This window comes from Cinclus cinclus, chromosome 17 (assembly GCF_963662255.1).
Source record: "Cinclus cinclus chromosome 17, bCinCin1.1, whole genome shotgun sequence".
In the NCBI taxonomy this organism is placed as follows: domain Eukaryota; kingdom Metazoa; phylum Chordata; class Aves; order Passeriformes; family Cinclidae; genus Cinclus; species Cinclus cinclus.
In genome coordinates, this window is record NC_085062.1 from 7867120 (window position 1) to 7891177 (window position 24058).

Genomic DNA, 24058 nt, shown 5'->3' on the forward strand with positions numbered 1-24058 from the left:
ACACTCTGCAAAGTCTTGGTCAAGCAAAAGGTCATCTACATCTCTTGCATGTATTCATAAAGGAAAAGAACTTCAAAGACAAGCATAAAATACTAAAATAACAGTATAATTGACCAATAGGAACAAGAAGGAAGGGGTGATGGGATGACAGTTGCTTGTGTTACTTCCTTACACCGCTGCATCTTGATTCTGGAGAAAGGACAATGAGGAGGAACAAGTCGGAAAATGGGCTTACTATTCCTGTGGAAAGTTAGTTCTTTAGGGGTAAAAAATAATTTTAAAAATACAACAGTACTTAAAAATCTGATTTGAGAGCACTTGGGGCCTCATAGAGCACCAATTTGAACCTCTCCTCAGAGGAGGCTCCGCGGTGGATCTGTGTCCCTCCTTGGAGGTCATGGTCATGGCAATACTGCAGGGGATACTGGTACAAGAGGTGCATTGGGTAAAGTCCAGGACGGTATAATCTCCAGAAGGAAAAAAACCTGAGTTGGACCCCCATTTCCTTGGGTGCCTTACTGTCGCATCCAGGCAGGCCAGTGCCTCAGGGGCTAGTGATGGGGGGGACACGGGGCACAGCAAGGAAATGGCAGGAGGCCCCAAGGCAGAGTCCCATGTCACTCACCTCAGCCAGGCTGGCCCCGGCACCCGTAGCATGGGAAATGTCCTTCTCAGCCATGGACCCCACCCGCGCGCTGCCCGTGAGGGGTCCCACAGGCCTCCATCTTCCCGCCCCGAGCACCTGGGGCTTTTCACTGCAACACCTGGTGGCTTGGGGCTAGCGCGGCCCCCTGGGCAGAGCTGAGCCGAGGTGGAGCAGCCTGAGGCAGAGAAGCCTCAGGACTCCCTTCTTCCCCTCAGGCGGCCCCGGAGTGCCCGGACCGGCTCCTTCGGCTCCTTCCCCCGTCACGGGCTCCCTCACGGCCTGGGGCAGCGACCAGCGGGCCGCTAGGGGGCGCTCGGCGGCCGTGGTGCAGCGCCGCCTAGCGGTGCTCCTTCCCTGTCCCGGGTCCCGTCGCTGTCCCCGGTCCCACCGCTGTCCCCGTCTGTCCCGGGTCTCGTCGCTGTCCCCGCCTGTTCGGTCACTGCCCTCACGTGCCCTGTGTGCCATCTCTGCTCCGTTACTGCCCTCACCTGTCCTCTGTCCCATCCCCTTCCCCCGCCTGGCTCCTGTCGTGGCCGAGCTGTGCTCGTGTGTGAGCTGGGTGGGGAATGGACCCGCCCTGACTTGGTTTGGGGGCTGAAGGGCACAGGTCGCTCACCTGCTGATCACCCCACAGCCTGCTGGCCCCACCAAACGCCCTCTCCGTTCCAGCTGCATCACAAGACAAGCAGCCACGCACTTGCTTTAGAAGAAACTCCCTGTTTCTCCTGGCCCGTGGCAGAAGACAGCAGCTGCCAAAGTTTAAGTCTATGGTGCACTCCAGTAATTTCTCCACCTGCTCTCCAGATTTGCTTTGCTCGGCACGAAGTCTGAGGGTGAGGAATTCCAGGGAGCACAACAGCATGCGAGATACCCAGTGCAGAATGGGGAAAAAAGCTATTTCCATCATTATGCATAATTTTATTTCAATTTTGCTTTATTTCAAAAATAACTAATACCATAAACAGCAGTAGGTACATCAGTGGGGGTTGCAGTTTGAGTCTCTCAAGACCAGATCTCTCATGCCAGGTGCCATACAGGCACAGTCAAACAATTCTTGTCTTCAGGATTAATTTCTCATAAAGATTCAGGTCACAAATCTCACTTGCTTAAGTCAGTATTAAAACTAAAGTAAATTAAAAGGAATGCAGATAAGGTAAAATGAGTGGGCTTCTAGACATGCCCTCTCTCCCCCAGAAGAACGTTGGAAAAGATGCATCAAGCAAAAACATATTTCCTTTCCCTTTTACTTGGGAAACCAAGGCAGAAGACTAAATCCATAGTCCAAAGCTCTTAATGCTGTCTGTGGTAGCAGAAGGAAACTGTATTTCTCCATTGTCCTAGCTCACTATTCAAACAGTTCGCTTCCCACCTCTGTCCTCACCTGACCCAGCACAACCAGAAGCATCCTGGGTTACTGTAGGAGGGATGGAATAATGTAGGAGGGGAGGGATTGAGCACTCAAGCCCCTATGAGCTGTTTGAGTCAGTTCTGGTTGCTGTAGTTTATGACTTCCTTAGTCTGCCAAACCACTTTCAGCTCAGACAAGCAGTAAAAATCACACTAAAGAATATAAAGCACTGAAAAAAACCCAAGATTGATTCTTTTGGAACACAGCAAGTGTCTGATCAACTCAAGTCCTGCTTCAAACTGCCATCAGGATTAGATGCTGTACTGAATTTTCCCCTCTGGGTATCACAAATTACAGGACTTTGGCACAGTGTCCCCCAAAGGGAGGAGGATCTTCTGTCTTGTGATGTTAATCATTGTTGGAGGGGTTTATTGAAGAAGACACCCAAGGGTCTACCTGATGGCCTAGCTCTCGGGTGGTGCTTCGGGCTTCAGCGGTCATTCTCCGAAATTTCTGCAGGTAGACAATGATGAAGATAACCAAGATAGCCTGGAGGAAAAGGAGGATGAAGAGAGAGATCTGAGACAGGAGAGCCAGGCTGCAGTACCAGTGCTGGCACGTGGAGATGATCTCATCTTCTGTCAGGTAGGCAATAATCCGGCCCTGCAGGTGCTCCGGGGAGCTGCATCTCACATCCCTGTACAGGCTCCGGTTCTGCTGCCACTGGAGCCAGGAGCGCAAGTAGAGGATGTCACAGGTGCATTCCCAAGGGTTGCCCTGCAGGTAGACTACCTGGAGGCTCCTCAGGTTGTCAAAGAGCCCATTGGGGATAGATGTGAGCCTGTTGGAACCAAGGTGGATGATTTCAGCCGAAGGACGGAAAGCAGTGGGCAGATTTTCTAGAGTCAGGTTTTTCAATGAGCAGTCAGTAATGTTGGTGGTGCACTTGCATGGCACAGGGCATATGGGTGTCACGAGTGGGAGGAAGCCAAGGAGGGACAAGAGAATTCCACTGTTCATTTTCACCTGCAAACACTTCCCTAGTGAGATTGGATGAGGTGGAAACCAGACACGATGCACTCTAGGACTGGCACCACAGCCAAGGTCTTTTGTTGTTTTGTTCTGAGGATGAGTTTCTAAAGTTGGGTAAATTTGGTGTTCTCCATCGGACATGTAAGATCTCTGAAAAGAACAGAGTTAAAAGAGAGCAAATTCTTGGTCTATTGCTATAGGAGAAGGAATTTTCATGGTCTTCCAACCCTGGATTTGAGGAGGGATATGAATATATGGCTACTGGAAGGCTTAGCTGCAGCCATCAAACGAACTTTCACTAATCCTCAGAAGTGTACAAGAACTGCTTGTGTTTTCAGCATTACTGGAGGTGAATTATCAGGGTAGCCAAGAAAATTTCTGTCAAGGAATCAAAAACTAGAATATGAAATTTCTCATGCCTTATCATATCTCTGGATTACATCTGTAAGCAAAGCTTCGTTCATGCAAACTGCAAGAGGAGATTCAGAAATAAATTTACTGTTACCATGAGTAAAAAATAGCCTTTCCAGCCTTGAAAAGAAGTGATAAATAGTATTTGGCTGCAGAGAGGGTGCTGACCCCTGAGGATGGAGGCCAGAGGAGTTTTTCATGCTAGACACTGCTCCAGAAGGTGAATAATGACCTGTGCTGTGAGACATAGGCCAACAAGCTTTTTTTTATGTTACATGCTACTGCTGGACAGTTACATGTCTCATGCTACTGCTGAACAGGAGCTGCTGTAACTTCTCCAGGAGAACTACATGTATCTGCAACAAGGCAGCATTTTTCTGTGTTTGACAAATGGAACTTGTCTATCAATTTAAAAAAAAAAAAAAAAGAGTAGAAGGTAGCAGTGTTGACTTACCAGAGTAGTTCAAGCCTTGCTTTCCTGCTGGCTTTGCAACACAAGAGAAAGGTCTCCAGGCAGTCCAGCCAGTGCAAGAGTGTGTGCATAGCTGTGTTCCCCGGATAATGCCTTTGCAGCTGGCTGGCAAGATAAGGGTCAGGCTCATCCCAGGGACACCTCCCACATGAGGCCTTCCTGCAAGGCTGCTGCATGTCGCTGGAAGCTGAGGCTTCGTTGAGCAAGTCTTCCAAGAAACAGGAGCTGACACTGCTCACAAGAGCACGTTTGCTGAGAGAGATGCTGCCAGTATTGGTAACTGTGATTCTGGGCACACAGGCTCAGCCCAATGAAAATGTTACAAAGTCTCAATGGCATAGTGACTTAAAATGCACATCAGACTGGAAGGTGATGTTACTGGTTTGTACCATACCCCCTGAGCACTGTGACCTTTGGCTTCCCATCAGGAAAACTTGGCAGAGTGGTAGCACCTAGAACTTTCTGAGTGCTGACCCTCAGGTTTCCCTTGAAGCAGTGACACAAATCTATCACGTATTAGAGAAAGATCTGCTTCCAGACATGGTCTTCCAGTCCATCCATCTTTCCAGAGAAAGATTCTTCAAACACTTGCATCCTCTCATGATCATTATAGGAGTAAAATATAACTGTTAGCATTTTTCTGTCTACATCAAAATAAAACTAACTGGATTCACAGGAAGGCTAACAGACTGGGAAAGAAAGACAGTGCTCTGAGGAACTGCTCTTCAGGCAGCCAAGTGAGCCCACAGCCCCTGACAAGTGCACTTACTGAGAAAGACTGACCACACACTTTATTCAGAAGCTGCATTACACAAACACTTCAACAGATAAGTCCAAGGGTCAAAACTACATTCAGGCAGAATCACATCTTCCAATGGCCATTGCATCTTCACAGACTTTTCTCTTCCATCAGCCTGACCAGAAATACACTAGACTCATTAGCCTAAGGCCAACAGAATCATATTGTGAAACTGCTGCCCCATTAAACTCAGCTCTGTTACATTGCACTCTGAACATCCTAGAAAACATAAATGATGAATGCCCTGAATGTGCCCATGTTAAGATAATTGAGGTGCAAAAAATGGCAGAATGTGGCTCTAACCAAGGGAAGAATTCTTATGCTCTAAAGAAAAAAAATTAAACTTTAAACTCCTACAAAATTGGAGCAGATAATTCCAGTGTTTCACTGTGATGGCCAGGCAGAGTGGGAAAGAAATCTTAGGCTAACAAACTAACCCAGTTTTTCCTGCAGGGCCTGCTTTCCACTTGGGATCAGCTTGACTACTGCAGGGTAAGTTTGTTCAGCAAACTTACCTCGTCTCATGTGTTTGGTGGTATGTTTATTCACAGGCAGGTGTTCAGACCAGGTGTGGCACGGAGCTGATCTAGAGCCAGACCCATTGTGGCTCTGCATGCTGCACAGACTTGGCAATGCTCTCCTGGCTACTTAAAAACTGGACTTCCTGGGATTGGATCTTGCTCAGCTGACCACTGATGGTTTAGACACCATTCCTAGGGAAAGTTTGAATACAGAAGAACCTTCAAGATCATCTTGCTAGCTTCTGGAGGCCAGAAATCCCATGTAGGAAGCCTGCCTGAAACCTGCTCTGAATGAATTAGATAACAGGAGAAACTGGGTAGTTTTGCTCTCTCCTGCCCATAATGTATCACCAATGCTGCTCAAGGGGGCTGAAAATTAAACAGAAAGAGGTTGGATTTTTGAATGTATTTATTTCACTGATCAATTCAGGTAGTAAACATTAATAATAATAACAATAGTCATTTAATAAAATGGATATGTTTAAAAGGTTTCATTTTCTTTGTTCACAATGACAAAATGTTCGAACATAAATTTACAAAAAATATAATAACCAAACAGATGGACAGGAAACACAGAGCCTAGGAACGGAGCAGGGGGTGAGGAAGATGCGTGGCAGGAGCAAGCCAGCGTTAAAGCACAGCAGAGTTTGTGAGGAAGAGCAGGGAATGCCATTGCAGAGCACGAGGAGTAGGAGCCCCTCCTTTGAGGGGAGGCATGCAAGGAGGCAGCAAGGACTGCACAGGCAGGACCAGCACAGCAGGGCACACAAGGAGTTCATGCCATGGATCCACCCTGTCAGGCACAGGGGCCAAGATGTACCAACAGCCCCAGCTGCAGCCTGGGATAGCTGTGGAGAGGAACACCATCCCTGCAGCCACTCACTCAGCAGGGCAAAGCTTGGCAGAGGCATGGGAACGTGCCAGGGCTGCAGGGATCGCATGTGAGGCTGTGAAGGGTTGCATGAGGGGAGGTGGTAAATTATTTTCCTATCCACACTTCTCACTGCCAGAGCCACGTGGCCAAGCTCCCTGCATTCAGGAGTCTCTTCTCCACTTACTGTAAAAATTGATGCCACAGTACAACACACGCCCTAAATAAACAGATTCCACCTTCCAGGCCAGAATCTGAACCTCTGATGTCTCCAAAAATCAGTATCTAATCCCCTTCCAAGCAGCCCCAAAATTTTGGCACTCGGGGCAGGGAGCCTCCTACACAGAGACATGATTTCAGTGGTGCCACCACCCCTCTGTAGAAGCCATCTCTGGTGCCTCACTCCTGTGTGTTACCTCCTAAATGCAACTTGAACTATCTTTGCCAGCTGGTAGTCAAAGGCTTCAGCTCTCTAGAGGACAGGTTGGTGACCCTTGACTTGATGTAGGAGGCACATGCACTGAGCTAATGGAGCCTTCCCCACGTGGAAGGATGGGCAGATCCACCCTCAGAGCCCTGCCTACCTGTGACCAGTGTACCCTGTGCTTCCACCAGCACACAGCACTTCTATGCACAGCCCAGCATGAAAGGTGTCAGCTGCTCTACGTCCATGCTAAAGGGAAAAGGTCTCCTTTATCTTCTAGGAATGAATCTGTTTGAAAGAAGAAAATCTCCAGGTGGACAGGGTTCGTGTGCAAGAGAACATCCTCCTCACCAAGATTAGTGTAAGAAAAGAGGGAACAGGTACTTCAAGATGTTTCCTTTTATACTAGCACAAAGCTAAGAACTCAGCTGTCCATCTTTTCAGAAAACCTGTTTCAGGCTACTCCACTGCTCAAGTAAGCACATCATGCAAAGAAAGGTTATACTTCCTCTCAGGTGCCTTGGTCCTACATGTTACTGAAGTCAAGCTGAAGCCTTCTGCTCTCCTGGGATGGCACTGTCACTTATGAGCCCAAAATAGAGGAAAATGAAAAAAACCCCGAACATTGTTGAACACTGCTCTTGCCCAGCTTGCACAGTTCTGTCAAAGGGCTTCTATCCTTACTTTGTCCTTCCACATGGTGCCAGGGTCTCTCCCCTGCCCCTATAGCCCCTGCTCTGGCTAAGCAGAAGCTCTGTACAGTGAATAATTGGAACCAGCCAACCTACTCACCACATGCACAAACCCTGGCTGGGACTCTAAAGCCCCAGGGGGGAATCAGACAAATGCAGTGCCTAGTAACAGAACCTAGAGCCTGGCTATTCCTGGCCAACACTGTGCTTCCTATCCAGGGAGATCTACTGGGGAGAGCCAGAGATGGAGGAGCAGATACAAAAGAGGTAAGGAGACAGAGGAGTCAGCCAAGAAGCAGAAGGGTCCAGCCCATGGCTGCACTCCCTGGAGTCAGAGGGAGGAGCCAAGTGTCTCTCCCTGCAACAGCCCTGACTCCTGTGAGCATGGCAGTGTTGCTGGTGAGCCCTGCCATGTCAGGCACATCACACTGCAGGGCTCTGCTCTGGCTGGACTCAAGTTAAAAATACTGCAGGAAGCGAGAACAGGACAGGAGCTGCTGCCCAAAGAGTGCTTTTATCTCTGCCCAGCAGACCCATCAGCCTTCCCAGCACCAGGGCAGGAAGAGCCAAGGAATAAGGAGGGGGAGAAGGGCTGAGTGCCCAGGGGAAAGGCAGAGGAGCAAGAGCCAAGCCAAGCCTGCTGGGCTGTGCTCAGCCCCACTCAATGACAGTCCTGCACCTGCCAGGCTGACCCAACACCTGCTAGCCACTGCAGGGGCTTAGATTTCCTCTACCAATGCCTCCAGCTTGCTGTGGGAGGAAACCATGGCAGGGAAGGTGCTCACTCCCATCACCTCTTTGCAGGCAATAGTCAACAACTCAACCTCTCTGCCAGAAAGATGTAACTGAGATCAGTTTTCTTCTAACCAGACTTTGAGGCACTCAGTCTCTTGCTGTTCAGTGCAAACATCCTGGAGTTTTCTTGATAGGAAGAACAAAACCAACCAACTAAACAAAAAACCCATAAAAACCTGGACAGGATACCAGACAATCATCAGGACTCCTGAGCAAGTCAGTGCACAGAGAAACCCCCAGCCCCAGTTCCCTGGGCCAGTACTGTCCCCAGGCTGAGAAGCCCAAGCAGCGCAGGTCAAACTCACAGGAGGAGGGTATGGCTGCCTTTACAATGCTTGTGCTGGCCCCAGACAAGGGGAACAGGGACAGGGGCACAGCACCTCAGTTGGGAGTAAACACTAACGTGCATTGACACAGATGCTCTAAGTTTGTACACCAGAGAAACCAGGACTTTAAATACCGGAGCATTCCCAAACAAGAGATTAGTACACAGGAAAAAGGGATCTTTTTCTTTTCTTATATTTTTAGGATGCCTTAGAGACATCCTAGGCTAGTTTCTTAAAAAAAAAAAAGGGAAAAAATAAATGAAAGAATAATTATTTAAAAACTGTTAAGTGAACAGCCTCCTCCACAATCCAGCTGGTCGAAAAGCCAGCACTGCTGCTAATAAATTAGAGGGTGCGGGTACAGCTCTTTCCCACAAGTCTCTATACAACAGGAAACCTTTTTTAAACGTTCACAGCTCTTGCCAGGTCTCAGATGGTCACTGAGGGATCCCCTCTTCTCTCTGGGTACCTGCCTCTCACTGATCCTGCATCTGCTGCTGCATCTTTTGCAGCATCTCTTGCATCCGCCGTAACTGCAGGAGACAGAAAAGAGTCAGAAAGGGACCAGTGGATTCACACTGTGGCAGCCCCTTGGAGCTGACAAAGGGATCCCTCAGGGATTATCACCTCCTTCCTGAGCACAGAAGCACCTGTGTCTGGGGTGGAATGGAGCTATGCTTCCCTGACAGAGGAAGCCACAGCTTTCACACCCTGTCCTCCACCCCAGGAGCCCACAGGGGAACACAAGAGTGGGAAGCGCCAGGACCATCTCTATAGGACAACCCTGGAGAAACTCCTGGGGTTCCAGCTCCAACACCCAGGAGGCAGAAATGGTACTCACCTCCTCATCCTTCATCTTAATCAGCTTCTCTGTCTCAGTGTCTGGTGTTGGGAGAGGCAGGATAGGAATGGGACTTTCTATCCTGTTGTCCTGAGTCAGCTTGCTAGAGAGATGGAGAGAGGGGGATAGAGCAGTCATTCATGGTTCAGGATAGCTGGCTTTGGTGTCACCACACAGTGACTGTCACTGCCCATGGCAGAGCCATCAGCAGTGCAGCATCACACACCCAACCAAGTGGAGGGGCTGTAGAGCAATCCAGTCCAGAGCTGTGGCATGCACTTGGATGGAGAATGAGGCCTCCTGTTCAGGAGCTGGGAGGCATGAGACAGGCACAGCACAGCAGCATTGCTCTGAGGGCTGGGGTGCCCATGACTGCAGGTAAGGGACACAGGAAGGAGGTGATATTTTTTCAAAAGACAGGAGATCTCAGTACATGAGGAGGGAATGGTACTAGCCAAAGGAGTCTGGGCTGAAATTGGAACTTCAAGATGCCATTTGCACGTGTTCACCACTTGGAGTCACCATTGGTGCATTATTGAGACAATTCCAGCCTTGGAGCTTAGGATCTACAAAAAACTACTCTCTAGAAATGGCCCTGTGCTGGTTTTATGAAATTTGTTCACTGGCAAGGAACTAATCATGGCATGGGAAACAGTACCAAACTGAAGCCTTCTCTAGGCACAGGAACCACGTTTTCACTGTGCTCTTCCTTTAATAGACACACAGCCTACCTAAATAGCAGCTGTGACACTGCTCACCCAGCTCTAGCATTTAACATAGTTATTTTGGGACTCCATATATTTGCTGCTGAAAAAAACAGGCTTGTCTGCTATGCAAAAGTACTGGGATACACTGTGTGTCAGGAGAATGTGCCAACCTGCACGTCGGCACACATGCAGGACTGCTCCTTGCTGAAGCACAGCCATTCTGCTCTGCAACGTGGCAGCACAGAGCTACCCAGGCAGTGCTGGCAGGAAGTGAAGGGAATGGTTCACAACACAGGAGCCAAGACCTACTTAAACCCAGTTTTTTTCACCAGTACATCAGTCATGGAAGGGAGAAGGAAAACAGGTCTCAAATGAGAAGCCTGTGAGTGTTCTCTCTTCTGTTTTCTGATTGCTCTGACTAAAACCACAGAGCATCAAACACAAAGGGAAGGCAATGCAAAGAAATCTTCAGAGATGTGTTGTCTTACTAATTGCCTGGGTCCTGTTGTCTGAGAAACAGCAGCATCCCAAGGGCCATGCTGTTATTTAGACATAACTGCAGACCACAGAATGCATTCCTGTTCAGCAATGCACACAGCTATCACTCACCAGAGATGGTTTATCACATTTTATTAGGCTGGATGTATTTCATCCACTGCTAGAAACAGCTCTTCAAAAGAATCTCCAGGCCTATTTCTTTATATCTGCATGGAGAATCCTCAGACAGGAATGTGGATTCTCAGAAGCATTCCCACCTTGGGTTCAGGCTGTGGGAAACATGCTTGGATATGCTATTTTAGTTTCCAGTGCCATTCCTGAAGGCTGCAGCCCAGCAAGTCCCCACAGATCCACAGCCTCCTGACCAATGAGCTGTTGTGAGAGCAACCCCAGCTCCACAGAGGGTGACAGACCCCTTCCACCAGAAGTGGGAACCCACCTGGTCATTTGCTGGATGCACTGAGCTCGATAGTTCTCGTAGTGGACATCGCAAGTGACGTCCTTCAGGTCATGCATGTGTGTCCGGATCAGCATGTTCCGCAGCTTCACGAAGTCACAGTGTGCCTGGTTTTCCACTGTGGAATCAACAACAGGAGAGTGCTTGAATATCACACCTCACCAGGCCTCTCCAGGAAACTCCTTCTCAGCTCCTGGACACCCAGACTGGACTAAAACCTCACTCCAGGGCTCCTTCCTCATCGTCCCCTGCCACTGCCCTGGCACAGGTCTCAGTGGTGCTCTGCACTTCTCAACACTGAGGTCACGCTGCTTGAAGGCACTGTGTTCCCAGGACTTTTTCTGTGTAAAAGTATTAATTAAGCACATACAGCAGAGCCCTGAGAGAGGACCCCATGTACATGGGATGCCACTGTTATAACCACAGCAAGCAGCTGGTGTTGGAGGTAAATTGCTTGTCTCATCAGTATTTAGAACTTATCAAAGCCCCCTGTAGACAAAACCAGCCCCTGAGGGGCAAAGCCAAGAGCAGGCAATGGAGAGCTGAAAGAGCTGCTGTTGCCATGGGGAGCCTGGCTCCAGACAGCACTGTGGGGAAGCACTGTGCTGCTGTGATGATCTCCATTTGCCCCTGCAGGGCTGGGGAAAACCAGCTGTACCAGGCACAGGGGTTCACACAGTTGATCCTACTGCCAAATGCCAGCATCCCGACAGGCACAGCCCCCTCTGGAGCCATTAAGGAAGCCGAGCCAACAGCTGGGCAGCCCAAGCAGCCAGCACCAGCCCATGAGTGCAAACACAAGCTTTTGGGATCTAAAGCTGCAAGGTCTTAAAGCAACAAACCAGCAAGAGCAAATCAGCAGCAGCAGCAAAAGCCATTCCAGGGTTATTCTGCCTAAGGGCTTTATGAAATTTCTCCCTTTACAAAGGAAGAAAGTTGGAGACAAACACTGTGCATCAGCACAGCCTCCAGCCCAGTAATTCCAGCACTGAAGGGAACAGCAGCAGAGGAGCGAGTGCATGAGGGTTTATGATTGTTTGGCTCCCCAGAAAATAAATGGGCAATGCCAGCCTCCCCTGCGTAATAAGAAGCCATGTTCTAGTGGACACTAAAGCTTAAGCATTCATCCATTCACACTGGACCTCTCTTCCTCAGTCTGAAATGGGAGGGCTGTTGATACATTCCCAGAAACACAGACCTCCTGAGCCAGCCCTGGTGCCTCTGTCTCTACCCTACCTTGTCCCCCGCCATGCACCAAAGGTGGCACAGACAGTCCCAGCTCTCCCCGGCCATCCCTGTTGGAAATGCCTGTGTGTCCTTGCCCCTTCCCTGCCTGCCCCTCCTCCCAGTGCTCCCAGGGCTCCATGCTTACCTTCCACAATGCCCCAGGGGTAGAGCCGCCCACGGACACGCTGGCCTTTTGCCTCCACCACGGTGTTGCTGCCAATGACAGCAAAGGGAGCGCTCTCCTGGAACGAGAGGCACCGCTGAGCCCAGCTCAGCCCCGGGCTGCCCATGGATCCCTTCCCCAGGGGCCAAGCTCAGGCTCAGCAGGACAACAGGAGGAAGGCACTGATAGGAAAAGCACAGGGATGTCCACACGTGCCACAGAGCAGGGCACCACAACCCAGTTGCAGAGAAAAGCGTAAAGCACTGGGATCTACAGACAGCCTAGTTCCCAGCCTGACCTCAGCTGTCCTGAGGAAAGCTGTGTCTCTGCAGGTGCCTGCATCCCTTCATTAAGGGGAAGCTCTACAAGGAAGCCAGAGCAAAGAGGCTGGGACACGAAGAAAGTGGGACCCTGTACACCAAGAGCAGGAATATACAGGCTGTGCTCCTCTCTGCTCAGAAGGGAGTCAAAGCCCATTGTCCCACTCTGACAGGAGAAACAAGGCCATACTACATGTACACACAGTCTTTGGAGGTGGTGAGGGCTGGGCTGCTGAAGCCTCCAGATATGCCTGCATGAACATGTGTCCCCCAGCGCAACTAATGTGTCACAGTGGTGCCTCATCAGTCTCATATCTATCCTCCCTGCTGATGGCATCACCCAGAAACACGTGCTCAGAACTGCTGTACAATCCAGCTTTCATCTTAAACACAGGCTGGGGCAGAGGGAGGAAAGCTGACACCGCCTGGAGGGAGAGCAGAAGGCCATGAGTTCATGCCACGCTTGATTTCATGGCACCAGCAGGGACACCAGTACCTTCTCCAAGCCATCTAGCACATGAGCCAAGGCTGTTCCCTGGGTAGTAAGTAGCACAGGTCTTCAGCACAAGCAGGGCACCTCTGGCTCATTCTGGACTGACCCACATACCCATGAGCTTGATTCCTCAGACCCTACTGAGCAGATTCCTTACCTTCAGCTCTCTGTCTTGCTGCTTGAACTCCTCATCTTCATCAGAGTCACACTCAGGAAACTGGTACACTTTAATGCCAAATCTGTCGATCTCTTCCCGGATCTGTGTCCATGCAAGACAAAACCAAAAGGATGTAAAACTGAACAATACAGAAATGCTGGGTTTGTTTGTGCTACCATGGTTTGCTATAGCCTACAGATGGCAAAAGGATTTGAGGTTTCTTCTACAGTCAGCCTCTCTGCTGACTTCCCTTCTCACAGCAGAGTACAGCTGCAGCTGTACATGCAGATACTGTGTATGTGTGTCCATATATATGCACATAAACACCCTGTACAGACACATAAATACATACATGTCTATCTCCCCATCCTCCTCAGCTCATCCCTGCCACTACTTCAGATATAACTGTACAGAAAGAGCATCTCACCCTCTCTTTTAGCTTTCGGATCTCGGAGGGGATCAGGCAGTCGGCTTTGGCAATCAGGGGCACAATGTTGACCTTCTCATGCAGAGCCTTCATGAACTCAACATCCACAGGCCTCAGCCTGCAGCAGGGATGAGGGACACTGTTAACAAAGACACACTGGGCAGGTCCCCTTCCAGCCTCTCTCACCCACCCAGCACAAAGGGAAAAGGAGCAGCACTGTGACAAGAGCCTGCAGCAGCACTGGGACAGCCCTCAGCTAGGGCTGTACCTTCAGGAAAGCTGTCTCCAATTTTAGCTGCTGAGTGTCCCATACAGAACACTGGCTGGGTATTTGCTCCCCTGCAGGCCAAGTACTGCCCAGACCACAGCCTGGGATCTCCCTCCAGTTGTCCTGTACCAAAGGCAGCCAAAAGAGCTCCTTCAGCTGCTCCAGGCTAGGCTGGCACAGGAGCCAGCAAGGGGCAGGGACTGAAGGCAGCTTAAAACTTCCTTTCTTACACATCAGTCCAGCTTAGCTAGACAGGAACATATAGGCCTGCATAGCATTATTTCTCCTGATTTTCAAATCAGGCTGTAAGGCCTGAGGGAGATCTGTCTGTCCTGCCAGTGGTGGGAAGGAAGTGATGTAATGCTTAGCAGGGGGAGAACAGCCAGACAGCTCCTCTCCTCTGCCAACAGCCCTGGCAGTGTACAAGCTGCTACAGGGCAATCTTGGGGCACAAGGGTCTTCCCTCTGGACTGAGTCACCCCCCAGGCCTGAAGTGTGGGTTCTCACCCGTGCCCAAAGGGAGAGATGAAGTAGAGGCAGCAATGTACTCGGTTGTCCTGGATGTTCTTCCGGTTCAGGCCACTTTCATCACGGAAATACTGCTCAAACTGCTGGTCAATGTAGTCAGTGATGGGCTTCCAGCTGGGAAGGGTAATTCAATCAAAACAAAATCATCAGTAGTGAATCTTGTCTCCTAATGACTGTGAGGTCAAGGACAAAAATGAAGGCAGCAGTGCCCTGCTCACCACTCAGTGTTGTTAACAGCATCTCCAAAGCCTGGTGTGTCCACTATAGTCAGCTTCAGCTTGACACCCTTCTCCTCAATGTCCACCGTGTGCTTGATGATCTCCACTGTCTGGTTGATCCTCTCTTTGAACAGGAGCACATGAGTTAAAGCCAGGCAGTAATGCTGGAGATCTCCACTGCACCCATGACAAACCAGCTCCCTCTTATCATTGAACACCGGGAGTAACACAGGTTTCAAAAACCCCAGATCATGCTCTAAGGAGCCTCAAGGGGGCAGGAGGCCAGCAGCAAGCAGGCAGACTGCAAGAAGATTAACAAATCTCTGAAATGCCTGTAGCCAGGTTGTTCTGAACATTTTGTCCAGTCACAGGAGAAGGGGACTCCCTATCATATTCCAGCATCCAAGAACAAAAGACAAATCTCAGTATCTCATCCCAGAGGGCTAGTGCTGCTCTGCAGCCTCATCTTCCCTTCAAAGGACAGAAGAGTCCTACAGCCAAACCCTTTTTGCTCAATTCTAGTGCCTTAGCAGACACAAAAGAGAGCAGGGCCACAAGCAAGAGGGCTGGGATCCAGCCAAACTTGTAGCTGGTGCTGCTGAAGCAAGGAACCAAAGTGCTAGTCCTTAGGACAGTCCCATTCACCCTGCTTTGCCCCCAACTTACCCTCTGCATTGAGAAGCTTTCTGTCTTTGTAGAGGTCTGTCAGGAACAGGCTATTCACCAGTGTGGATTTGCCCAGACCCGACTCTCCTAATTGACAGAGCGCAAAGGGGAGGAGGAAAAAGCAAGTAACACGACCCACTAATTGACTTACAAATGAAACTTTGAACAAGGCTTTGAATCCTGAGCCAGAGGAAGTAAGAGAGACGAGCTGTCAGAAGCTGTTTATTTGCACTATATTTTTCCAGCAGTGGAAAGACTTTTGCTGCAAGATGTCTCAACCCTTGTACAAACATGATGTCTCAGCTCCCCCATTCTCCCTCTCCTTCCTTTCCCTCAATCCCTGTTTAGCCCTGTCTTCACCACCCAGAGCAGTCACTGTTGGAGGAAAAGCTTGCTCAAGTGGGTTATGAGGGGTCAAGAGGGGCCCATTCCTCCTGGGGGGAACTGCCACAGCCTGGGGAGCAAAGCAAGGCCTGAGACAAGGACCAGAACAGTGAGTTCCCAGGCACTATGGGAACGTTTAAAGGAAGTGAGGAGAGCTGGTTCCCCACACACAACCACCATGTGGCCCAGCCACCTCCATCCACAGGCAGTCTCACCTGCAACCATCAGGGTGAAGTCGAAACCCTTCTTCACGGATTTCCGGTGGACCTGGTTCGGCAGAGTGGCAAAGCCCACGTACTGCTTCTCATGGTCCTGTGGGTCAGAGGTGGATGGCAGCAGGTCAGAGTGTGCCACCCCTTCTGCTAGAGCCTCATACAGTGACAGGAAATGAGACCCAAAAAGCCCCTGGGGCAGAGCCAAGGGCTGCAGGAGAGGCTGGTCCCTGCCCTGGCAGCAGTGTAGGGCAAGGCACGCACCTCCTCTGGGCTTAGGGACTTGGCCCTTCCCACAGGTGAGCACAAAGTGACATGTCCCAGCCACAGTCCTGCTTGGCTGCTCTCCCAGAAGCTTCCCAGCACAGAGAGCACAAGGAAAAAGGCACATCCCACCACTCCCACGAGAAAGCACAACCAGGGCTGCTGCTGACAGACAGCCTTCCTAACTCTGCTCCATCTCCAGTCACCAAATGCCACCTCTCCCCAGATCATTTCCACATCCTTCCCACTAGAGGCACCTGTGCTACATGATAAAGAGCTCTGTAATTAGCACCCCAGGGCTTGCACTGTCCTGAGCCATGTCTAGAGGAAGGTACAGTGGCTCAGCTTCTGCTTGACCTGAGAGGGGATTATTTCTTGCTGTGTCACAGCCACTCCTGGCTGAATAAGAGGAAATCCTGAGTAATCTCTTGTGTTATTTCTGAAGAGATCAAGGTTCAAGGAGCATGGGAAGTAGCAGGACATGGAAATATTGATGATAGAACTAAGATTATTTTGGTGAGGGTATTACATTCAGTATCACTGGAGTGTTATCTACCTACCACCCAACCACCCCCCAGACACAGCCTCTTGTCACTGAGTGCTCTCTCATGCACAAAATCCACAGGCACCCCACAAGCACGGCACATGCTCTGTACAAGCACACTAAGCCATTCACAAATGCCTGAACTACAGACATGATAGACTCTTCATTTCAACATCACTGGATATAATCATACAACTGGGATTCACACCACAGACAAATCCACAGAGCCAGGAGTTCCTCAAAATTGGCCCCAGCTCCTATTCCATGGATACCTTCAAGAACATGACTCTCTTCACCTATTCTCCAGGCACAGCAGGGAACACCTCCATTCATAAGTTTAACTATCTCCATTCCTGGGCCACACACTCAAAGAAATACAAAAGATGACCAGAGTGTCAAGCTTCAGGCAATGCTGACTTGTACCTATTTCTACACTGCAGTTAGGCAACAGCTCTCTACAGATGCATGTCCATCTGTGTGAGAATCCCTGGGCATCCTCAGTCTGACAGACTGCAAAGTTCCACTGGGGACATTGAGCAGGGAAGACAGAGTCTCCTCCTCCCAATTTATGGCTGCTCTGGAGCTGCCCACTGAGATGGAACAGATGTGGCTGATGGCCATTGTGGCCCAAGGGCTCTGTCCTTTAGCACTGTCATCACCTTCCAGCAATTGAATTTAGTTTGCATTTGAAACTTGGTCATTTTAGCCCTGAGTGATCATGGGTTCTGATCTCCCTCACCACCCATAGCTGAAGCAATGCTGTTTCACCACCCCACAGTCTAGAAAACCAGGAAGGAACAGAGAAAATGAAATTAGAGAGAAGGGGAAAATTAGAGAGTGCCTGAAGTGCTCCCCTGGCAGCTGTAATGTAATCTAAAAGGCAGTAACATCCCAAGCAGCAGCGCAGCGAGTGGCAGCAAGACCCCCAGGTGATGAGTGATGGCAGCTCTGATGAGCTGCATGCAGCAAAGCAATGCTTGCCTGGGGGACACCACAAGCTGCCACCCAAAGGGCTCAGTAAAGGGCAAATGAGGTGCACAGAACAAAGCGAGAAACGTGACAGTGGCAAGGTCACAAAAACAAGGAAGAAAATACTGCTTCCAGCCTCTGTCTCTCAGTACCAGAGCTGTCTCACAGCTGCTTCACTTCCTGGTAAAACACATCCATGAACACAGCCAAAGTGGACACAAACCAGCCAACACCTCACAGTAAAAGGTCCAGTGTTTCCCAGCAAGCACCACAAATATACAGCATACTTCCCTTTTATGCTTCTCCTGGCCTGATCTTGACCAGACTTTGGAAAGACAAGGATCACCCACTCTCTCCAGTAGTAGTACTAGTAATGTGCCAATGAAACCATGGCTGAGGCTTGGGGTGTGTTTCTTTTCTTTTGTTTGGTTTTTAATCTAGATGACTAAGGGCTGACAATGGAGACAGTGGGGAGCTGCACTCTGGTGCAACTCCATTTTCTTCTGCCAGGTGTAACTGGCTGAACCTGATCTCTCATTTCTGTTCAGCCCAACCAAGAGAGCGTGGATTTACTGTACCTCTGGTTGCCTCCCCATAGCTCTGTGGAATCACGATATTCAAAACGAGCAAATCCCAGCTGGTGCAGGACACTGCCCTTTACCCATGACTCATGCAGTCATTTCCCTTGCAGAAAGGAAGGTCAGTGCTCAGCGCAACACCAACAGAAGAGCTTTGTCACTATGGGAGGCAGCCAGACCTGTGAGGGGAAAATTCTGTCCCCAGTCATGTCTCACTCGGACCAGCCATGGGCACACTGCAGAGCCCTGCTAAGTGTGAAGGCAAGAGATGCAAGGTGAGTTGTGAGGAGGGATCCCCTTCTTATAACAGCCCTCTCTCAGGAACAGTGGTCTCTGCACCAGCCTTGACTGGTGGTTCTTCACCTTAGCTTTGAGACACTCAGTGTGTGCTCCTATCCCAGTCATATCCAGGCACTGTGACAGGCACGTACCACCACCTCTGCCAGCATGGCAACATCAACATGGCACCTGCGGAGCCCAAGTAGCCTCCTGAGCCTGGTGTGTGCCTTGCTCAAAGCTCTACACCATTCACCACCTCCAGGTAGGATTTGCAGAGAAACTATGTGTGGGGTGGAAAGGCCTGGGAGGGTTACTGACAGAAACAGGAGGCTTTCCGGTTATGAAAAGCTAAAATCCATTAATTATATGAGAGGCTTGGATGGTGTTTCTAAATGCATCACAGCCCCCTCCCCACGCTCTTGACCCTCACAAGCCAGGTCCCATCAAGCTGACTAAAGCCAGGACAGCTGGTTCCTGCACTGCGCTTCCCTTGCCAGCTCCAGCTGTCAGGACAGGGCCTCAGCCAGCCAAGACAGCAGCACTCTGGCACAAGGAGCCCCTCTCCCACTGCCTGCTCCACGCTGCTGCCTTTGTTCCCACTGGCATCCTGCTACCACATGCCTGAGAACGTGCCCCACCACCACCACAGAGGCCACTAAGAGCTGTTGCCATTCTTTGGGACCCTGTCACAAACCAAAGCACCCCAGGCCAAACAAAACATATCCATACTCTCCTTTGGCACATGCTTGCTGGTTCACCAGACATTACAGCAACGTATCACATCCTCACATCCTCTAATACCCAGCCCAGGTGGCCAGGGTTCCCCTGGCAGCCAGTGTTCTCCCTGTGAGTTCAAGCCAAGCAACAAAACCCTGTGTGGGCTCAAGCCCTGTTCCTGTTGGGGGTGTAGAAACATTCAGGATGTGTTGCACAGAGGAGAAGCTATCCTGGTACTGAGGTGTTCACAGGGTCGTCTGCATCTCCAAGGCAGAGTACAGCCTCCATCACTCCTGTGCTTCCCAATTCCCTCGTTCGCGTCTCTGGTGGATGTGCTGTTTAAACCAACCCAGACCTCACGTGACTTCACCATTCAGCCTGGGGATAAATGGGGCCTTTCTGAGTATATCCAAAAGGCTAAAATTAAACACCATGGGACCACAGCAAATTTGAAGAATAATCCCTATCAAGGTCGGAAGCAAGCCCCAGAAATGATGGAGCTGTGCTAGGACCCTGGCGCCTCTGTCTCTTCAGGGGGAAAGGGGCTTTCTCGGTGTCACAGCCTTCAGCACAAGCCATCCAGCTCCCTCCCAGGCAGCCCTTCCTCCAGCCTTTCCCCTCCGGCCAGGCACGGCCACCGCATCCGCGTCTGCAGGAACCGGCACAGCTCAGCCCTGAAGGAGAGGCAAACTCTTTGCTTCCTTTCATTGCAGAAAGCTGCATAAATTCATAACACAAACAGCCCCCGAGGCATCTGCCACGGACATCTGCTCTTCGGGCCAGAGGCTGAGCACGGGAGTATCGGCAAAACCATTCGCCCACCAGCATTTGCTGAAGAGAAGGAACGCGGCCAGCAAAGCACAGCATTAACGCAGTGTTAATTAACACAAACCGGACTGCGTGTGGGCATACACAGCACTGACTCCTGCCCCGAGCGCCCCCATGCACGCACACGCCATTCAGCCAGGGAATCACCGCATCGAATAACCGCACCACAGCGTCGCGCATCTCCCGGCTGCCCGCCGCGCCCCTCGGCCCCGCGCCCGCGGGGGCTGCTCCCCTCCGTTCCGTGCCCGCCGTCCCTCCCTTACCGGCGTCTTTCCGCTCCTCTGCTCCTCAGAGGTCTCATCTTGTGCTGAGCGCGTCTTCTCGGGCACCATCCTCCCCCCTCCTGTCCCCGCTGCTCCCCGGCTCGCGCAGCGCTATAAATACATCCCTGTACCTTCAGCTTGCCCGGGTGGCTTCGCTGTGCCTGCGTCCGGGGAGACAGCAGCCGCTCCACTAACCGCTCCTGAATAATGATCGAATCCATAACCGCGCCTGGCAGGACGGACGGACACCCACCGCGGGCCAAGGGAAAAACCCCAACCCATGTGTTCCCTCCCAGCCTTCGCTAAATCCATGCGGCAGCCCCCCCGCCTACGCGTGCACACACACGCAGGGCTGGCTCGGCTCGCCTCGGTGCCGAGGCGAGGAGGAGAACCGAGGAGAGGCGAGGAGGCTCCCAGGCAGCTGCCCGGGATTTCCTGCCTCCGCCTGTGCCGCGGGAGGAGCCTGCCAGCGAGGCCAGGACAAAGGCCACCGCGGCCGCAGGCCAGAGGCGATGTCGCTCGCCCCGCCAGTGTCCCGCGGAGAGGCTGCGCACGTACCGGATGCTGTCCCTGCCATCAGGCTGACTCCGCGTGACAGATGGGCCTATTCAGCTGCAGGATTTCTTACATACTCTGCCTGACGCGGCCGAGACAAAGGTTTGCGGAGGAAACCTGCTCTCAGCAAAAAAGTGCTGCTTCTGCCTGTGTGGGTGAAGGTCTCAAGGGTCCACAAAGCCCCCCAAAAGCAACTCAGTTGAAATATTCAAACCTCAAAAGGTTCAACTATAACCCCCAGATCACAGTCCTGGTTGACATGGATCTGTCCCCACATGGTGCAGGCTGATCTCTTGTCTAGTCCAGGCTCTATTGCAGCTTCATCTCTGAATCCAATTGGACTCGCAGCAGATGCATTCTGGATCTTACAGCAACCATTCAACTCTGAAGACGGTTCAGAAAAAGGAAGCATCTCTGTGTTCATTAAGCAGATGAACCCAACCCAACAACAGCCCAGCACACCAAAAAAAGTCATTCAAATCTCAAGTCTGCCTTCTGAACCTTTCTATAAAATATGCCCTTCAGTTTTTCTGTGCAGCCATAGAAACTGAACAGGAATTTATATAAACAGACAAAAGCTCCTAATTTCATATAACCACACCATTTTGGAAACCAGGGGGTTAATACCACAGCATGTATAATGAAGTGACAGGGGATGACAGCACTGGTGGTGCTGGAGGAACCCGTCCCTTGCCCCACAGGTTCCTGAGCAGCTTTCTGCTCACCAATGGGAAGAACACAGGCTGCAGCCATATTCCTGCCTTGCTCTCAGCCAGAGCTCCTGCTGCTTCTCTGCGATCTGCAGGGCTCCAGAAGTGGCTCCACAGAGTGCCAGGCCAGCAAGGCCTGCTCTGGTCACCTTGGGCTACAACCTAGGGCCTCCCCATGTACCTCAAGCCTGGCTGACACCAGGTTTTGTTATAAGGTACTGAGTCACTGTAAGGTCCAGTGGCCAAAATCTGGGAGCAGCTGTGACTCTGCAAAGGAAAGAAGAGGGGGAAAAAAAACCCCAATGTTTTACCTACACTGCCATCCTACAAGCTGACAGAGGATGATGTCACAAGTCACAGGCACAAGGTCCTAAAGGCTGATAAAAATAAATGGAGAAGAACTGTGAAAACTTCTAGAGAAAGCAAACTCCTGCCATACAACAGCTGTCATACCACTCGCATGAAACCCTTCTCCAAACCACCCTGCTCTGCCAGCAGCATTCTTAATTACATTCACTGAATTTTGTTCCCAATTGTTTCTGTGTGTAGCATTCAAACAGAAGGCCTGGACTGAGATCCAGGTGTGGCAGGAATTGACACTGCTCAGAACATGTCCCTGTTTGGTGGCTCTGCTCTCACTCTGCAGCATTGCTCCATTTCTCAGGGAGCTGACAGCCCTGTATTGGTCTCCCAGCTCAGTGGTAGGTCAGGCCATGCTCATGACACCTCTTCTTCCTCCTAGATTCACCTAATCCTTGCTTTCCAGGACTGGGGGACTCTCCCACGAGGGTGTGCAACTGGCACACGACTGAGGAGCAGTGACAGTGCCATGCTGCTTGCACTGGGCAGCAAGAGCAATGGTTTGTGGCACACCCAAGGTGCACCCTACCTTCTTAAGACAACAGGAGGTTTCACCAGTCCTTCCACACCATAAACCACAATAGCTGCATGCAAACCCTCTCCAACTCTCATGAATTCTCATGGCTTGGAAAACCCTTGTCTGAGGGCCACAGGCCACATGGCCACCAACCACAAGCATCTTCCAAAGGCACATGGAGACATGCTGTGCCCCCACGAGCCCACTGCACCAAATCAGAACATTCTTTTGGGCTGCAATCACAGATGAAGTCAACAATGATTTGGTTGCAACAAAACCACAGTGTTGTTCATGGCCCTGGGAGCTGTGCTGACAGTGCAGAGAGGAACAAGGAACTACTGTCTCCCAAGTGCCTTGAGCTCTCACACATCACACATACTCTCAGGACTGGCGGCCAGGGAGGAATTCCAGTCAGAAGGCCATGCCTGACAATTCAGAGAGAGCAGATTAGGAGTAGGTCTTAGCTACAGAGATCATCTTAAGACTGAGTGGCCAATGCTATGGCTTCCAAAATGCTGAAAGACAGTCAACTGGTCTCAGCCTCTCCTGTCCCTCCTAGAGATGCTCATGTGGCATCCTCAGAGTCACCAAACCATAAATGACAGACTCATTTGTGTCCCTCAAATGTGCCACATGACACACCCAGAGCTGTTGGCTCAGGCTGATCTGTGTCCAAACTTCCTAAAGACAGACAAGCCAATCTTGTTTTGCCCCTGTTCTTTCTGATCACGCTCCTCTTTCTACACAGCCCTTAGAAATGCCCAGTGTAAATCCTGGCCTGCTTCTCCAAAAAGAAATCTGATGTACACCATCCTTAAAAGAAGAAAAACAGAGGGCATCTCATACAGTGTGCAGCAGAACTCAGCAGAGAAAAACTTGGCACTTCCAAGACCTAGAGCAAATTCAAAGTGTTTTCTTCCACTGGCACCTCTAAGGTCCTCTCCAAGCAAGGCTGCATGATCCAGGTTTCTGAGTATCAGAGCAGTCAACCCCAATCTGCCAAACAGTCAGCAAGGGCAACACAGGCACAGGGTGCACCAAGTCCTTCCCACCTCACAGACCAGCTCTTTGTCAAGCTGTGACAGCAGAGAAGTTCTCCACCTGCAGGGGAGCTGTCTTCTGGCAGAGATGCTGTGGCTTAGGGACTGCATTGCTCAAGCTCCATCTTTGGTGAACAATCAGGAACAAGTCACAGATAGAAAAAAAAATTCAGCCTGATCCAGACAGACACTCTTGAGCAGCACAGAGCCAGGCAACAGGGTCCCACTAGGGATGCACCCAGCCAGCCTGGCCTGCGTGGAAGAGTGGTGAAACTGCATATCCATGGCTTGGCAGGGTCAACACAGTCACGTAATAACAGCATTTATGTTTCTTTCTCTGAAGCAACTAAGCTATTTTCAGAATTCCCCACAGAAGGGAAATTTTCTTCCTGGCTGTTTTCTAGGATGAAGGGAAGGGCAGTTCCAGAGAAGCTGTTTGCTCAAGCTGAACAGGAGCAGCAGCAAGCAGCAAACCCATTCCCAGCTTGGACCAGGGCAATGGATGCTGAGGAACAGTTGATATCCTCCATG

General features: G+C 50.7%; 2 protein-coding genes across 3 annotated transcripts; both read right to left on the reverse strand.

Annotated features, from left to right (window-relative positions):
• Positions 1-1549: 1549 nt before the first annotated feature.
• Positions 1550-4041, reverse strand: GP1BB (glycoprotein Ib platelet subunit beta). Its single transcript, XM_062504292.1, has 2 exons — positions 3892-4041; positions 1550-3176 (listed from the first exon to the last, which is right to left on the reverse strand). The coding sequence occupies exon 2, from the start codon at positions 3165-3167 to the stop codon at positions 2403-2405; it is 765 nt and encodes a 254-aa protein (XP_062360276.1). The 5' UTR covers positions 3168-3176; positions 3892-4041; the 3' UTR covers positions 1550-2402.
• A 2929-nt stretch (positions 4042-6970) lies between these two features.
• On the reverse strand, positions 6971-20566 carry SEPTIN5 (septin 5). 2 transcript variants are annotated; one of them, XM_062504531.1, is made up of 11 exons: positions 20477-20566; positions 15907-16003; positions 15308-15394; positions 14642-14765; positions 14403-14537; positions 13628-13745; positions 13201-13302; positions 12213-12309; positions 10823-10958; positions 9179-9281; positions 6971-8870 (listed from the first exon to the last, which is right to left on the reverse strand). In XM_062504531.1, the coding sequence occupies exons 1-11, from the start codon at positions 20564-20566 to the stop codon at positions 8814-8816; spliced, it is 1146 nt and encodes a 381-aa protein (XP_062360515.1). In that variant the 3' UTR covers positions 6971-8813. The 2 variants fall into 2 exon arrangements, with proteins under 2 accessions (XP_062360515.1, XP_062360516.1); XM_062504532.1 differs by lacking the exon at positions 20477-20566 and having other exon boundaries at positions 10793-10958; positions 15907-16000.
• Positions 20567-24058: the final 3492 nt, after the last annotated feature.

What these genes read in the sequence shown, in the direction of transcription:
- GP1BB (XM_062504292.1), bottom strand. Translation starts at nt 3,167, where the DNA reads ATGTCCGATGGAGAACACCAAATTTACCCAACTTTAGAAACTCATCCT.
- SEPTIN5 (XM_062504531.1), bottom strand. Translation starts at nt 20,566, where the DNA reads ATGGATTCGATCATTATTCAGGAGCGGTTAGTGGAGCGGCTGCTGTCT. An exon ending in GCTGTTAACAACACTGAGTG is followed by an intron (nt 14,538 to 14,641) that starts GTGAGCAGGGCA and finishes TACCCTTCCCAG; the next exon opens with CTGGAAGCCCATCACTGACT. An exon ending in AGCAAGACAGAGAGCTGAAG is followed by an intron (nt 12,310 to 13,200) that starts GTAAGGAATCTG and finishes CTCTCGTTCCAG; the next exon opens with GAGAGCGCTCCCTTTGCTGT.